Source organism: Neopelma chrysocephalum, unplaced genomic scaffold (assembly GCF_003984885.1).
Source record: "Neopelma chrysocephalum unplaced genomic scaffold, ASM398488v2 Primary Assembly neopelma1_24, whole genome shotgun sequence".
NCBI classification, from domain to species: domain Eukaryota; kingdom Metazoa; phylum Chordata; class Aves; order Passeriformes; family Pipridae; genus Neopelma; species Neopelma chrysocephalum.
Window position 1 is genome coordinate 35,177,121 of NW_020897693.1, and position 15,847 is coordinate 35,192,967.

General features: G+C 42.6%; 1 protein-coding gene across 2 annotated transcripts; it reads right to left on the reverse strand.

Annotated features, from left to right (window-relative positions):
* Positions 1–326: 326 nt before the first annotated feature.
* ALKBH1 (alkB homolog 1, histone H2A dioxygenase) lies at positions 327–13,918 on the reverse strand. Of its 2 annotated transcripts, none has more exons than XM_027672631.1 (6): positions 13,447–13,918; positions 10,566–10,674; positions 6,254–6,416; positions 2,672–2,762; positions 1,399–1,589; positions 327–866 (listed from the first exon to the last, which is right to left on the reverse strand). In XM_027672631.1, the coding sequence occupies exons 1-6, from the start codon at positions 13,792–13,794 to the stop codon at positions 443–445; spliced, it is 1,326 nt and encodes a 441-aa protein (XP_027528432.1). In that variant the 5' UTR covers positions 13,795–13,918; the 3' UTR covers positions 327–442. The 2 variants fall into 2 exon arrangements, with proteins under 2 accessions (XP_027528432.1, XP_027528424.1); XM_027672623.1 differs by having other exon boundaries at positions 1,399–1,592.
* Positions 13,919–15,847: the final 1,929 nt, after the last annotated feature.

Below are 15,847 nucleotides of genomic sequence, written 5' to 3' on the forward strand. Positions count from 1 at the left end.
TCAGCTGAGCTTTACAAGCCAAACAAGATTCTTTTATACATAGCAAATATGTATCTTTTGCTGACACTTTCTGCCTAATGATTTCAAAATACTTAAAGAGCATCACTCACAAAGCTTAAACTAAGCTTAACCAAACGCTTAAACCATTTAAGCTTAGCCAAGCTTAAAATTCTCTGGCATACAGATATTTTAAAGAGAACAGAGTAAACATCTGCAACAAAATGGCAAGAGTTCATCTCCTGAGTCTCAGTCCTGAACTTAACCCTTCTTTTCATTTTAAATTCTTTTTCTCCCCCCACCTATTTCTTACAGCAAGCAGGACTACATTTATTCTGCACAAGTTTATTATCCCAATACAGACAAGTGACTTGCAATATTACATTAGTTCCTAATTCCATATGGAGGTTGCCTGTCCCATCCATGCCAGCACAATCTCCTGGTCTCAGCTGACTGTATTTGGTTTATGTCTCTTGCCTCTGCTGTTCTCCTCATGGTGACTGTCTTCAGAGGGTGCTTGGCCCTTTCCATTTGTGTCAGAATTCTCTGGAAATTTCTGACCCTCAGCCAACACCTGCCGAATAGTCATATTAATGCGGGAAGACTGCAGGTACTTGGCACACACCTGCCAGTCCTCATCAGAGCTGTGTTCAATGACTGAGCCAACAGGAAGGTCTGAAGGAAGTGCTTGGTTGAGGCAGGAAGGCACGGCTGTCCCCTCAGGGTTGGGGAGCACACGGGGGACAGCGTGGTACAGCAGGCGGCTCAAGCCAGACATCACCATGATATCTCCGCTGTGCATGAACATCGCTGTTGGGGCCTCCTCCCGCTTACGGCCCCCAAGCAAAAATATTGAGGATTGCCCAAAACTAGAGATGGTATAAGGATGGAGAGAGAAGAGAAAACAAATTCAGGTAGAGAACAACTATCTGTACAATAAAAAAATTTCAGTAGCTAAATCCCTTTATAAAAACCCCACGCAATCATGAAAACTAGATGGACTCCTAGTAACAACTTTACAATTAGAAAATGAAAAACAGACTAAGAGGCCTGGTTCAAGATAGGCACTGTGTGAGCAGTTGTCCTGCCAGTGTGAAGCTCTGCTGAGTTATTTCATTCTTGCCTGTTAGTACCCAATGGACACTCTGCTGCTTTAGAGCAGAACAGTGCTCTGTGCAAAGAATTCTTCCACTCCAGGCACTACATCCATGCTATTCAAGCAGTCCTCAAAGAAAAACCTAAAGTCCCTCAACTACAGTCTTCTGCTATTAAAATCTTCAGAGAGTGAAGATTATATACCCAATTAGCAAACTACATCATACTGGCTTCCTATAACCATATGCAACTCTAGAAAATAGCCACTAATCTTTCCACAACACTCAAGTGCTTTCCTTGACTTACCTGAATGATAAAAGGGGCCGAGAATGGTCTAGTTCAGACTCATCCACATGAATTCCCAGTGAAGAGTCAAAATGATAGTAGTTCAAGATCCCTGCTTGGGCTTGGAAACCCCTGAAACCACAGGCTGCAGCCACTTGTTCTGACAGGAATGCAAGGTCTGAGGGGAAAGGAGTGTGGTGATTTGCTGAGTACTTCTGGAAGAAGGAGAGCAAGGAAAAAAAAAAAACAAACAAAGCCACACCCAACACATCAGAGTAGCAAATACAATTGGAAACAAACATTGAACAAGAACTCAAAAGTCTGGCTGATAGTCACAGAGAAGGACATAACGTTTGCCTAGAAAATGACTACAACACAGGCAGAACTACAGCAAGTTTACCTCTTATCATTAAATTCTTGGCCTGTGCTGAGACTGCCAGAGATTCAATTAATCATGGAGTTAATAATTTTATTTAGATGCTAAACTTGAAGGCAGTAAGATTAGTACCAACATCCTGAGGATCTTCTCAGTCACAACCTAAAGCTGCCAACAGAAAGACAGTTCTGTAGCTCATCAAGAGAACTACGAAACAAGCATCTTCATCCCTTTTTGAAGAATAAGAAACAGGAGTTGATTGCAAAACTACTTTTTCTCTCTCCCATGAGTGATTCTGAGAGGACTGGAAGAGAATACCCACACTTTTATTAAGGCCATCCAATAAACAGGTTGATCTGGTAAATAAAAGGCTGCAAGCAGATTTGGTTACCTTCAATATACTGATAAGATGCATATCCATTCTGCCAGTCTTTCTCAGCCTCCATCTAACTCAGTCTTATGAAAACAATTTTATTTTCATCAGGAGCCTCAAAACAGCTGTTAGTTGGTAAGACTGGTTCAGAATCATTTAAGTTCAAAATCACAGGAGCAGCCGTCTCTTCTTGCTCCTGTTCATCCCTTCAAAGAGGAGTAGCTTCTCAGAAGTCATTCTGACCTTAAGTAGTTAACAATGCTTTTGTGATCATCCCTTTTGGTAGGATAAAAATGCTCACTTACCCTGACATAAGAGTTGCAGGTCTAGAGCTGAGTGTATGCTATCACGTTAACTCTCAAAGGAAAGAATGCAGCAATGGATTTGTGCTGTTAAATCCTTCACAGTGAACTAATACAGATTAAAATGTTCTTTAAAAGATTGTCTTGTAGAATCATACGTGTTTTATTTGATGATGTCCTCCTCTGTTTGCCATTTTGAGTGCTTACAGCTAACAAAAACGGAGAAGAATTTAATTCCAATACCTTAGTATCCCAGTTATAATGGTAACCAAGGGTCACCCAGCGCAGCTTCTCCAATAAGCTTCTGGGCTCCCGTTTACTGGAACCTTTCCTTCTACAAAGACAAAATGGAAAGAAAGAGAACACGTGTGAATTTCTGAGAGCTCTTCTGGTAATGCAGCATACAGTAATGAGATTCACTCATCTATACAACAACCTATTAAAACTAATCAATGCTAAACTTTTATTTTCAGTGCCCATACTGTTTTCCTCTGAAGACCTTGCAAATTTAGTTCATGCAATCTGTGCAAGCTATGGGGCCTGCTGCCAACTGCTGTCAGTTTGAAAGCTGGTGTTTTCAACATGGTACCTAACAGGTTATCAGATGGAGACAACACAATGAACTGGTGCAGATTTAGAAGTCAGAATTAAACATACACTATTTGAGCACCTGAAAGTGAAAGACCAGAATCTGAAGATCTGAAAGCTGCAAATGCAATGAAAAAATATTCTAGGCACTTAATAGAAAATTACAAGAAAGGAAAATTATTTGCCTCACAGTGAAGCATAGCATGCTGCCTAATACTGCAAAGGACAGTTCTACTACTTGGAACTTTGACAAGAAGTCCTTAGGATGGTCTGACTCAATGTTCAGTAAGAAGCAAGACTACTCTAGCTATGACCATACACTTGTAACATCAAGAAGTCTAGACTGCAGGTGTCCCCTATCTGCTATGCAAGAAAAAGAACTGTTCTTCTTAAGTGATAATCCTAAAGCAGGACCGAGTGCTCTGATGCCACACACCAATTTACCATTCTTACTTGAAGGTGGCAAAGGCAGGACGAGACTTCAGGGAAGGGCTTTTAGTATGGCCTATGGAAATGTTCTTGAAAAGTTACAGAGTATAAGTAAGTAAATTGAAACACCTTAGTGACAAATAGGAAAAGGAAGGTACACAAATATCTTCTAGTCCACTCATTCCAGTAATTTCAGCTTATTTTCTCAAGCCAAGTCAAGTGTTACAGTAAAAAAAAAACAACAAACACAACGAAAAATAAAATATACTCAGAAGATCCCAATAAACAGTAGCACCAGACAGTTGGCTCTCATTTATAGCCTCTTTAGTTCAGCATGACATGCTCTCTTACAAAACTTAATATTTGTGCTGCCATGGTCAAGTCTCAGTCAAGCATCTGCATTTGATGCGTTTTTCTACCTGCGTATGCAGCTTGTTTCTGCCCTTCAACTCTACCATACTGATAGCTCCTAAGATAAACCAGGAACAGGAGTAAAAAGCCAGTTTCTTTGCCTTTAGTAATTTTTCTTAGCTCATTGATTATTGAAAGAAAGTAGTCTTTCCAGTTTCCATCTTTGTCATAGGTAACAGCAACACAGTAACTGCCACGTACATTCTGCTTGGAACAATTTCTGGAGCCTATAAGCAGGTAACACAGCATTCAGAAAAGAGAGAGCCCACAACTTGTTTCTGAACATCTTCAATTAATAGATAATGTTAATAATTGAACACTTTTAGCAAATGCCTTTTGAAAGTGCCCTTCTTTCACTATAGTGCTAGAGCATTTGCACAACAGTGGGAACCCCAAAATGCTCTGGAGGTCCTTATTCCCAGAACTTGATTTTTGCATGTGATTTCTAAGAAGAAGAAAGTCTTAGTGTCATGTATCTGGAAACAATTGAGTTCCTAGATCTGAGCAGCAGGTGCTCCTACAAGAAAGCACAGAGAAATTCTGGTATAACTATGTTAGAACAGGACTGAGCAGCATGGGGGCTGTGGTCTGAAGCTCCCTTGTTTCTTTATTCACTGGTAAATGATAGCATCTATAAAACTCTGCCAGCCTTTTCCTTAGACACAGGAACATACATACATACATATATATGTATATCCCCTGCAGGGATTCTCTGCCCCCTTTTATGCTTTTAATCGTCCCCAGCACTACAGAAAATACTAAAGCTCCACTTTGTGAGGCAAGCATAGTGTATATATATGTCTAGGAACCGTATCAACTCTTCCTATTTTGTGATTCCTGCATCCTGAAAAAAGCAAATAAGCCATGATCCAAGCACATTTATGCATCTTCCTGATGGCTTTAAAAAGTATTAATCTTGGAAATGGACATCTTTTTAGTTAAGTAGTTTCTCCCCTCCCTGAAAGACTCTCACTCCAAATACTAGAGAAGTTGGCTACTTTGATCTGCTGCCCCTGGGTATAAGCACAAATACAGCAGTTTGCTCACTTGAAGACTCAGGCAAGTGCTTAATAAAACTGCCAGTGTTTCTGCCAGCCATCACTCTTCCAAACGCTGTTTTCAACTGAACTGGATTCAGCTGCAAATTAACCTCTGTTCTGATCATTCTCTGCGTGCAGGAGGTGCTGCTGGGAGAGGCCTGTCAAGCTGGAACAATACCCCACTTTTTTCAGCTATTGGGCACAATGCACAATCCTTTCAAAGAACAATTTTTCATCCTTGATGGAACACAAAAAAGGCGTCTGAATTTCTGTAACTAATTCTAACTGAGCCTGAAAAACACAAACGAGGGCATAACTTCTCTCCTAGGAGCAAATAGTTAGATGTCCAAATCTTGCTTTTGCCATTCCATGTCTTGTAGATATTAAGAGTATTTTTAAAGAAAACTCTCAGCATGTCGATCTTGATAAAAAAACTGAGGTGGAAGATGAGCGTTGTAGGGAACTTTGGTTGCACCATCACATGAAACAATTGTTAGGGAAAATGAGCAGTGAAATCAATAAAGTAATGATAAATACCCAAATAGCTAAAAGATAGATGCTGTTTACAGTACACAATCTTGTATGTATCTTTACAGGTGACTTCATTCAAGTTCAGGCTTTAAAGACTTTATCTTTTTTTCAAAAACTTGTTACTTGACTTCAAAACTGGGACAAATTCTCCATTAAATTCCAAATCAGGTAGAGGAAAGACAGCTGCATCAGCCACAGAATTCTGAACCTATAGGAATTTTTCAGAGTGAACAGTATTGCCATTAAAATGGTACATTTGATACATTTAATTCAATCTCATACTGAATTAAGAAAAACCATAAACAAAATCAAACCAAAATAAATACTTTAGAAAATAAAAACACAGCAACTGGTTGACTTGAGAAATTCAAAGAAGTGCAGATAACAGCCTTTCAAATACAGTGTACTGGGTCCAAGAACTGACTGGGAAGAAGTGCTAGTATGAGTGGGGAGTTTTGGAAAGGATCCCTTTTGCCTCAGGAAAACTGAGGCCTAGAGGGACTTCATGGTTCCACTTGTAGCTGAGCTTAGCAAGCTTCCAAGCACCATGATATCAGCCAGGGTCACTATTTTATGTTTCACGGATGGCTTTAAAACCACATGCTACTAGAAAATCCCATTGAGTATGAAAGTAGAGAATTAACAAGGATGCAAATGAAGCCATGAAACATCCATCTCTAACCTGGCATGCCTGACACCATCTGTATACTGCCAGCATACACACAATCTTTTTCAGCTTCTCTTCCCTGCTCATTTTTCTTAGACCCTCTTGGAGCCGAGACCTGGCTCCATGAGTTTTGGCCACCAAAGGTGATTGTGGACTTACCTTAGCTGCTCCTTGCTCTGTCCCCACAGGTCAATGGTCTTCTCAGGAGCCATGTGCAGGTCCAGGTTGCAGACATTGGGTTTCTGGGGGTATAGCTTGAGACACTGTTTCACCCAGTGACGCTGGCAGCCAGGAAGGAAAGGGTTTGGTATGAAAATAAACCCTGACCACAAAGAAAAAAGGAGGGGATGGAGAGAAAGTATGATTAGGCATTTTCCTGTTTTTTTTTTCCAAATTAGAGCAAAGGACATATGTTGGAGGTAGTGAAAAAACACCTTAGACAAACAACTACTGACTGTGCATGTAAGCTGAAGAAATCTATTATAGTTAAATTAAAACCTACTGGAATTTTTCAGTAAAAAAAAATGGTGGCCACAAGGTAGAAGGCAGAGAGGGCAGCCAACACTGGTCCAAGTAAAAAACTGACAATAAAGAACATATCTGCATAAGGCATATTGATTACAGCAAATAAAGGAGTAAGAAATTGGAAAGTCATTTGCTCTGGAGTAAATTTTTTTTTTTTAATGATTCAGCATGATTTTTCTCTTAAACCTTGCAGAGTTAAAGTAATTCTGCCCTAGTTTTTCTAGACTTCAGACTAGCTTTAGCACTGCCTCTGAACTCATACTGTCTTCTTATTGCTGCTTCAGTGCCAAGAACTGTAGAAAGCAGTATCCAGGCTGAGCAAGTCTCTGTTAATGTAAAAGGTCCTCTCCTTTGCTTCATGCTTATTTCCAGGTAAGTCTGGTTGTATCCATACATATTTCAGTATGGTAACACGCAGAAAGAGGGATAAAAGTCCAATTATATCCCAAACTGCTTGTTGCAAATACTTTTCAGGCATTGTTAATTAATAAAACAAAGTAAACACGCAGTTAGTCTTGTGCATTCATTTAGCCAGGCACCTCAGGCAGGGTTCAAGCAGCAGCCCAAGAAAGTGGGTTAGCAGCAGGGTAACAGATTGTTTTGGTCTATATCTTAACAGACAAGAGTCCTTGACATAAGATCTTCCATCACCAGGAGTGCTAACAGGATTCTTCATTGGAATTTTCTCCCCAGCACCTTGGAGGTGTTTCCTTTCAGTCCAGGGTCAACATTTTGATGAATGAGTGTCTGACAGGAAGATGCTATTAGTCTGTATTGTACCTACTCTGAGAATCAAGGCACTCTCTCAAAGACTGTCAGTTCAGTAAGACTCACCAACACAAAATCCATATACAAAGAGATATAGAGGTATAGGAGGAACAAAGAAAAAGGAGGTTTTAAGGCTTTGGCCTACTGTGTCTTTTTGAACTTCTTAGTATATTAAGTTAAACAGAGACAAAAATAGATGAAAAAGGAAGAAGCAAGGCTAGGAATCTCAGTAGGATAAAAACTTGCCTTGTGGCCTTATGAAAGTGGTAATAAAAACCACAAAAAGAGCTTCCTGCCAGCATCTCTCACAGACTCAAGATTAAAGTAACTGGTTCAAAAAAAAGCCTTCAGTGTATTAATAACATACAGTCGTTCATTTCACTCCATTCCCTGCACTTTCAGGCTATGGCAGCCCTCTGACAGATGTGGTTACAAGAAGTTTCTTTGCCAGAAGCATAAAATTTACTTTCTGCTGGCCTCTGCATAGAACAGAATAACAATACTGCCCTTCCTGTCTACAGCTTTTGATGTGGGGTTCTCGAAGCACTTTACTACATTAATGAAATTACATTCTACTATGCATGTATTATCTCCAGGTATTAATGAAGGAATTGAAGCCTGAAGGGTTAGTTACAAGCAGAGATGAGAACAAGAATCCGGATTTTATGGCTTTTATATCAGAAGCTTAGAACGCGCTCATGTCTCTCCAAACCTTTCATTGACCTAGGTTTCTCCTAAGAAACCAGATTAGTTTAGATTTACAAAAGCACTAACAACTAAAAAGTGGGTTACTGCTATGCTTCTTGTATCAAGAAAGGCAGAAACTGAATTTCTAGCAGTTGCAGAGTTTTACTATAAAATTCTATGCAAACACTCAAGATTAATAGTGCTACAAATCAGTGCCTTGCCACACATAGGAGGGAGAAGAGTAAGAAATAAGAAATATATTCTGTAGCAATCTCTCTGAAGTGACTAAAGAACACCACAGACAAGCTTGTGACAACACAACTGAACCTCTTGGCCTTGAAAGAGTTGGTGTAAGTGGGAAGGGCAAAAGAAGAATTCTTTGGGGATCTGTACACTAAAGGAAACAGCCTTGAGGAAGCAAATGCAATTCTCTTGCTACATAGTAGGAATTAATTTGCACCTAAAGAAAGTGGCCTCCAGCCTCAGTCAAAAGAAAGATAACACACGCAGAAGTCCAACAAGAAAAACCTCTCATAAAACCAATGTGCGTCAGTTACAAAGACCCAAAGACAGCATCAGCCGCATCTCACAGAACTCAGGTCATTCATCCAGCTTCTTTAGTCTTATATTTCATTGCTGTGGGAACAAAACCAAATGACCTCCCTTCCATTTGCTCACAAACAAGAAATTCACACTTCATTTAGAGGGCTATTGGGGCAGTCGGTTAAACATCTTGTAGTGCTTTAAGATGTCCAGATAAAGGGTAGCTGGAAAAGGATAAAATATTATTCTTTTCAAATCCATACATGACTTGATTCTAAACAGGACAGAGAATTTGTCAATGTATTTACATTTCATTTTAGTGAAAGGTTTCCTTTCCCAAAGCAGAAGAAAAATGCAGCTAAGTGGAACACTTGTGATTCCTCACGCCCCCTATGTAATTACTAGGAAAGGTGTTTAGACAGACAGTAAATGACAAGCAGATCAAGTGAGTGCAGCTATAATACGACAGGTAAGTGGAACAAAAAGTGTGTAGAGGCAAGAGGCTTACGCCTTTCTCCTGAAGTTATTCAATTCCCGGTGTATTAAACATGCCAGATGGGTAGCATGGCTGCCTCAGTTTCAGAAATGGTAGGCTGGCTTCATAGCAACCCACAGAAACTGACCGAGGTCCCAATGTACCAAAAGAAACATGAGAAAAAACAAAATTAATCAAACAAAAATCCTTGAAATAAGGAGGATCTGGGGAACTACAAGCTCATCAGCCTTACTGAAACCCCTGGTAAGATTACGGAGCAAACTTTCAAGGCAGCCATTTCCAGACACATGGTGGTTGGGAACAGACAGTATGGAAGGCAAATTTTGTCTAACCAGCCTTACTATCTGTTACAGTGAGCTATCCAGACAAGGGGGAAGTAGGGGATGCTGTTTACCCTGGCTTTAGAAAAGCTTTCCACTCGGCCTCCTGCAGCATCACTGGAGCCAAATTGGATTTTATGAGCAAATTAAAAGGGTGAGCTGGACCACCAGGCTTAAAGAGTAGTGATTTGATGATTCAAAGTCTAGCCAATGGCTGTTATGAGCTGCGTTCCTTGATCCTGGGGCCAAGACTGATAACTACATTTACATTAACAACCTGGATGATGGGATGTTCATCCTCATTTCAGTTACAGATAACACTAAACTGGGGCAGTGGTGGATATGCTAGAGGCTACGGCTGCCACTGAAAGGGACTTTGACAAACCGAAGGAATGAGCTAATGAGAACCTCAGGAAGTTCAACAGTAGTAATCCTGCACCTGGGGCAGAATAATCCCATGCAACAGTATGGCCTGAGAACCCAAGAGGAGCTCCAAAACAATGGGCCAGGGGGCCTTGAGGACCAACTGCATGTGAATCAGGAGCACACCCGATACAGTGAGGGCTGGTGACACATTTCCCAGTATTGGTGAGCGCTACCTACAGGGAGGAGATTCTTCTCAGAGGTGCACAGCAAGATTATGAGAGGCAACAGTCACAAATTACAGCAAGAGAATTTTTTACTAGATATAACATTAAAATAAAAAAAATCACAGGAGTGACAAACTGCAAACCTAAGACACATTTCAATTTCTGAAACAACCTGCCTAATGAAATTACTCTGAACATTGAATAGGCCAAGAGGTTCTTATCATTTACTGTACTCGGTGTCCTACACTGACAAGAAAATGCCACACTTCAACACTGGAATTGCTGTATTTCAGCTACTTATCCAATTTGCATAACATACATTGAGGAAAAACAGATTCTACAGAAATAAAATCTCTGCCAAAGGCAACAGGAATCCATTCTCCTGAGCTATGGTCTGGTTGATCTCACTGTGAAACAACTGGCCCTCCTCACCTTCATATATATATTGCTGCATCCCACCCTTTAGCTAGATAAGATAGAAGATGCGTGAATCCAAAGCAACAAGCCTGTGTTTGACTTTTCTTGAAATCAGAAGCACCTACCTGGATACCCATTGAGGCCATAGGCTTTCCACTGGCTAACTGGCTGTAATCCTGCTCTGTAGGCATCTTGATCACTGACTGAAGAAATACTGAGCTGTGATCTAAACACCTGGCAAAAGAAAACAAATCTGGTTAAAAAAAAAGTAAGGAACACAAAGCTTTTCCAAAAACAGCACCGATAAGAAAGACTGCTACCACATTCCAAAGTAAGTCTCATGAAAATGCCAACTGTACCACAGAACTACTGCTTAAACAGCCATGACCAGGACAGGGCATTCTGGTAACAGAGCTCAACATAAGAATCAAAGGACACCTACACACTTTTACAATACTTTTACAATACTAGAGATGGGGAGAGGTGTCCTCCATTCATAAAAAAAACCAAACAGCATGTAACAATGAGAAAAAAATCATCATTATTTATTCATTTCCACAGTACAGCCTCATCATTAAAAAACATTCTGGTAATTATCAATTTTTATTAGAGAGCAACATACCCATAACACTTGACACTTTCAAAGAACATCCCAAATACAAGTTGCTCGTGATCCTATAGGGAACACGTCTATTCTCTTCTGTAGTTCACAGAAGGAGAAGCAGTACAGCAATTACGTTCCCAAAGCTGTCTGATGTGAAGGACTGTAGAAACCCTGTTAATTCTGAATACCACACTGCCACTTCTGTTCCCAACAGCACGGTCAACAGCCCAAGGCTTAGCAAAATATATTTTCTTGACACAGTCTTCTAAGTTGCAATAACACATGTATTTAAACTGCAATAAGCCAACATTTGCAGAAAAAAACCCCAAACTCATCTACTGTGTTTCCACTCCTTTCTTCCCTTATAACAGGGAACTGTCCTAAGAAAGGCAGGGTGGAGGCAGGTAGGTTTTGTTCCATCTTAGTTCCCCAGTTCAGCTCTCCATGCAGCTGTGGAAAAGTACAGGCTCATATAAGGAAAGAGATGGCCAGGCACAGTAGGAATAAGCAGGCAGAGAGAAGCAAGACTTTGTCTATGACAACTTAAAGTGTATGTGAAATTAGGGCCTTTGCACACAGACTCTGCAGTGGTGCATGCGTAAACCAGTCTCTCTGCAGGCTGACAACTCTGGTTAACATCTTCTGAGCAACAGGACTAAATTACATACATAGAATTTCTGAGAAAAATCTAAACTAGTGCTGAGCAGCAGCTTCTTGCAATGTGCTCAGTTTTGCCATTTTTTAGCTCTCTGCCAAAAGCAGCTTTGTGACTGCCACCCCTGAGGAGTTTAGTTCACAGTCCTGTCCACAGAACATCCCCAGGTAAGGCTCTCCCTCTAAGACTCTGCCACCTCTCTGCCTGCTCAAACTGCTTCCACACCACCTGTTGCCTGGGCTTTTGGAGAACAGGTGGTTTCTATACCGAAGAATTATACATGCTGAATCAGTTAAATAAGCCTGGTAACAGGGCAGATGGGGTATGTCACATTTCACTGAAAAGCTCAATTGCTTGAAGCAGTTTTCTGAGAGAAAAGAAGCAATATTACCTGGGCCAATCTGCCTGGCCTGTAGCTCTTTAAGAGAAAAGCCAGATGTTTTTAAACTGGGGGAAAGAGTAATAAAAAAAGTTTTCTCTATTAAGCTGTCACCTGATCTTACAAGGTAACAGGCACAAAAAGAACGACATTGAGAGGGGACAGATGCTTGGGATGCTTTCAAGTACTTTGAATTTCCCAGAAGAGCCATAATGCTGTAATCCTTTATCAAATACAGAATTCCTGCAAGCTCAAGAAAAGCTGAAATGTTAACAACTTCCTTGGTTAATGCTAATGCCTCTAACAATGTCATATGGGTCAGGCTTTGTGTTCCATTTATAACAGCAAAGTTATAGCCTAAAAATAAAAACCAAAGAAAAATAAATATTTTAATAGAAGAGTGAAAACAAAAGACTAAGCATTGCAACTATGAAAAACTGACAGCCAAGTTTCATTTTAACTACATTCCCTACTCCTTTTTTGATGCAGGCTCATAAGTAAAAAAATCTCTGGTTAACAATACTTCAGCAGGTATCTGTCATCCTTTTATGAGGTGACAAAATAGAAAACTAGTTTTGATGATCACTTCTCCATTACTCAAGACATGGTAAGCTGCTAACCACGATGGCTGCTACTTTCAGCTGTGCTCCTGGTCGCATGCCCCTAACCCACTACATCAGCTGAACTCGCCCTGATGACTAAGCCAAGCGTTTATTACAGGGGAGTGAGAAGGGAGAAGAAACTTAAGCAGTGGAAGATAGCACAGCAGGGGGGAAGCTGATCCCAGATCACCCAGTTGTTTCAGGGCTAAGAAAAGGACCATCAGGCCCAGGAAACAGTATCAGCTCCGAGAGTGAAACTTGCTTTTTCCTGTTCACACGTTCCTTTGCTTCTCTTAACGTGTTACATGTGGTTCTATTAGAGGCTTTGGAAACCGCCTACTGCAGTGCAAGGAGCTACTTAAACGTTACGAAAGTAAATATAAGCAAAAGTAGTAAATCTGTGCCTAGGCGTCGCGCTGGGTAGGGGCGGCTGGGCGGCTCCTTGTGGCCTCGGGCGGAGTCCCACGGGCCGAGGGGGCCCTGGGCGAGCCCGGCTCTGGGGCCCGCGAGCGGAGGGGCCCGGGCCCTTCCCAGCTGCCTCTCTCGAGTCACGCACTGGTTTTTAAACAACACAGGGACCCGTAAGAGGCTCAGCGCTGGAGTGCAGTGTCTTCTAGCCAGAAACGGGGTTGCATTAAGGTCTCGGCGTCGAGCACGAAGGGAAGCAGCGACACAGCCACAGCCCCGCGCTGAGACACCGCGCAGAGGGCGGGACGCCCTCGCAGCCCCTCGCCGCGGGCCGCGGACAGGAGCAACCCGGCGTTACCTGGCCCCCCGGCGCGGAAAAGTCCACCACGCCCCGCAGGTCGGACACGTCGCGCTGCCGGTAGAAGCGAAAGAGCCGACGAAACGCATCCTCCCCACCCTCCCGGGTCAGTGCCGCCGCCGCCGCCATTTCGGGCCGGCCGAGGCGGGCGGTGCTGCCGGGGCGGGGCGGGCCCGGGCGGGGCCCTCCCTCTCGCCCGCCGCAGTCCCGACATGGCGGCGGCCGGCGCGGCGCGGGCGTTTGGGCGCCGTTCCCGGCAGCTCTTCGACGTCTTTGTGGCTGAGGTTCCCTGGACAGTGTCGAGCAGTGAGTCTTCCCCCTCATCTCTCCCCTCCTTCTCTGGCCCATCCCTCACCGGTGCCGAAGCTGACGGGGTCTGGCGGCCCCTCCGCGTGTGCCGGCACAGGCCAGGGGTCGGGCCAGGGCGGCGGAGCTGCGCGGAGGCGGCGTGCCGGGGTAACCAGGCGCGTTTCCCCACAGAGGAGCTGAAGGAGTACTTCTCCCAGTTCGGGTCGGTGCAGAGGTGCCAGCTGCCGTTCGTGAGTACCTGCGCGTCCTCTGGGGCGCTGTTCGTGCCCTCTCAGTGAAGCGAGGGCGGGGAAGGGCTGCCGGCTGGGCCTGCGGCTGAAGGCCTGCCCCGGAGCAGCTTCCCCTCTCCCAAGGAGCTGCTCTCTGGAGGCCTCATCTTGTACTCTAGTCTGGTTTTCAGTGCTCGCCACCCTTGGCTCCTTCTCCCAGCGGGTGCCACCACTTGTCTGCGAGCTGTAGGCCTTATTGAAACAATGGTCTCCGTTGGCTTTCAGAGAGTTGTACAAAGCACATCCTTCAGGTCCTGTTGATGCTGCCAGTTCTGAATAACGAACCTAAAAGTGGTTTGAGCTTCTCTATCTTGTTATCATTCTTTTGACAGAGAATAAAGTTTTTATGTGCCTGCTCTCACTGGCCAAAGTACTAAAGGTGTGAGTATGAACCTACAGTCGTTTCCTGCTGTGGGTTCAGACCCCATCCAGAGTGTGGGGCTAACCATAACCTCTGCAGGGTGCTGCCAAGCTGTTCATGCTTCTACCGTTTAGGCTGTTTATCTTCTGAGCATGTAGGTCAGGGATCGTACTATCCAGTGCAGTTTCTTAGAGATGAGCAGTCAAAAAAAGTTTTCCTTTATGGGTAAGTTGCCGGCCATCACTGAAGTAGAGGTTCTCCTTCCTGCTTGTGTTTCTCCATGTGAAGTAATGGTCTGTTAGATTAAGGTCAGTGTGTCGTGAACTTCAGTTAGTGAGCTGATGGGTTTGCTATCAATTGAGGACTAATTTGGAAATGGAAAAAGACAGTTTGAAACAGGCTGGCTGTTTCCAAACACTTGAAGCTTAGGTGCCTGTCTGCCATGCTGTTCCTCAGGCCCAGGACAGGCTGCATTGCTTTGTTGCAAACCCAGCTCCATCACTGATTGAAGTGACACCCATATGTATGTTTTGATTCAGCGATTACTTCAGGAGTTTCATTGGTGCTTAAAACTGCTAGAGATACAAAAATCTGTCAGCAGTGTAAGACAGCCTAATTTAGACATTGCTGTGATACCGAAACCAGAAAGTACCTTGTGGGCAAAAACTTCACTGGTGGTTTGGAAGTGCTGCCAGTCATGCCTGATGATCAGAGTGGCAGATTGAACCTGAACCTGATTGAACCCTCAATTGAAGCCTGCTTTCTTAGTCTCTTAAGCAGCTGCTTTACCTTGCTAAATGCTTTTCAAGTACTGCAGCCGCTTAAATGTCAGTTCTGTTGTGACTGGCTTATTAGTAGGTAAATACTGCTGTTTGAAACCACTGTCTGTGCATTATTCCAGGCTTCAACTATAACTTAAAATCTTGAATTTTTTTATTATTGCTAGATTCAAATTGAAAGGGAGGCAGAACAGCCTTTGCTAGGCCCTCACATGCTGTCAATGATAGCAAAAGTCTTAAAGTGTGAAAAAAGCTCCTGAAACAGCAAGTGTGCCAATTTCTCTGATGATTTCTGAATCCTTAAATTCAATATCCATAGAAAGTTTTAACAGCCTATGTGAATAATACATATAGTAATTGCATTTTATTTTTTTAACTGGTGATTAGGACAGAGATACAGGCTTTCACAGACGTTATTGCTGGATTAAATTCTCAACTCCAGAAGATGTTCAGAACGTGTTAAAGAAGGATTCCCACATACTTGAAGGTTCCAAGGTAATGTGCTAATTTCCTTAATGAAGTAATGAGTTGACACTCTGCCTGTGATTTGACACAGTAGCATGAAAATATTCAAAGTGTGATTAAGCATTTTGCTACTCAGCATGGTTTTGATGTTTTCTAAATAATTAACGCTTCTGTTTATTCCCTTCTCTCACCTCAAGTTGTTAGGGTCGAAGATCATA

Excerpts from the sequence above, each read along its gene's own strand:
- ALKBH1 (XM_027672623.1), bottom strand. The coding sequence starts at position 13,794 with ATGGGCCAGAGAAGGAGGGGAGAGATGAGGGGGAAGACTCACTGCTCG. Across the intron at positions 10,675-13,446 it reads TTTCCGCGCCGGGGGGCCAG|GTGTTTAGATCACAGCTCAG; the intron begins GTAACGCCGGGT and ends TTCTTTTGCCAG. Across the intron at positions 1,593-2,671 it reads ATTATAACTGGGATACTAAG|AAGTACTCAGCAAATCACCA; the intron begins GTATTGGAATTA and ends TCCTTCTTCCAG.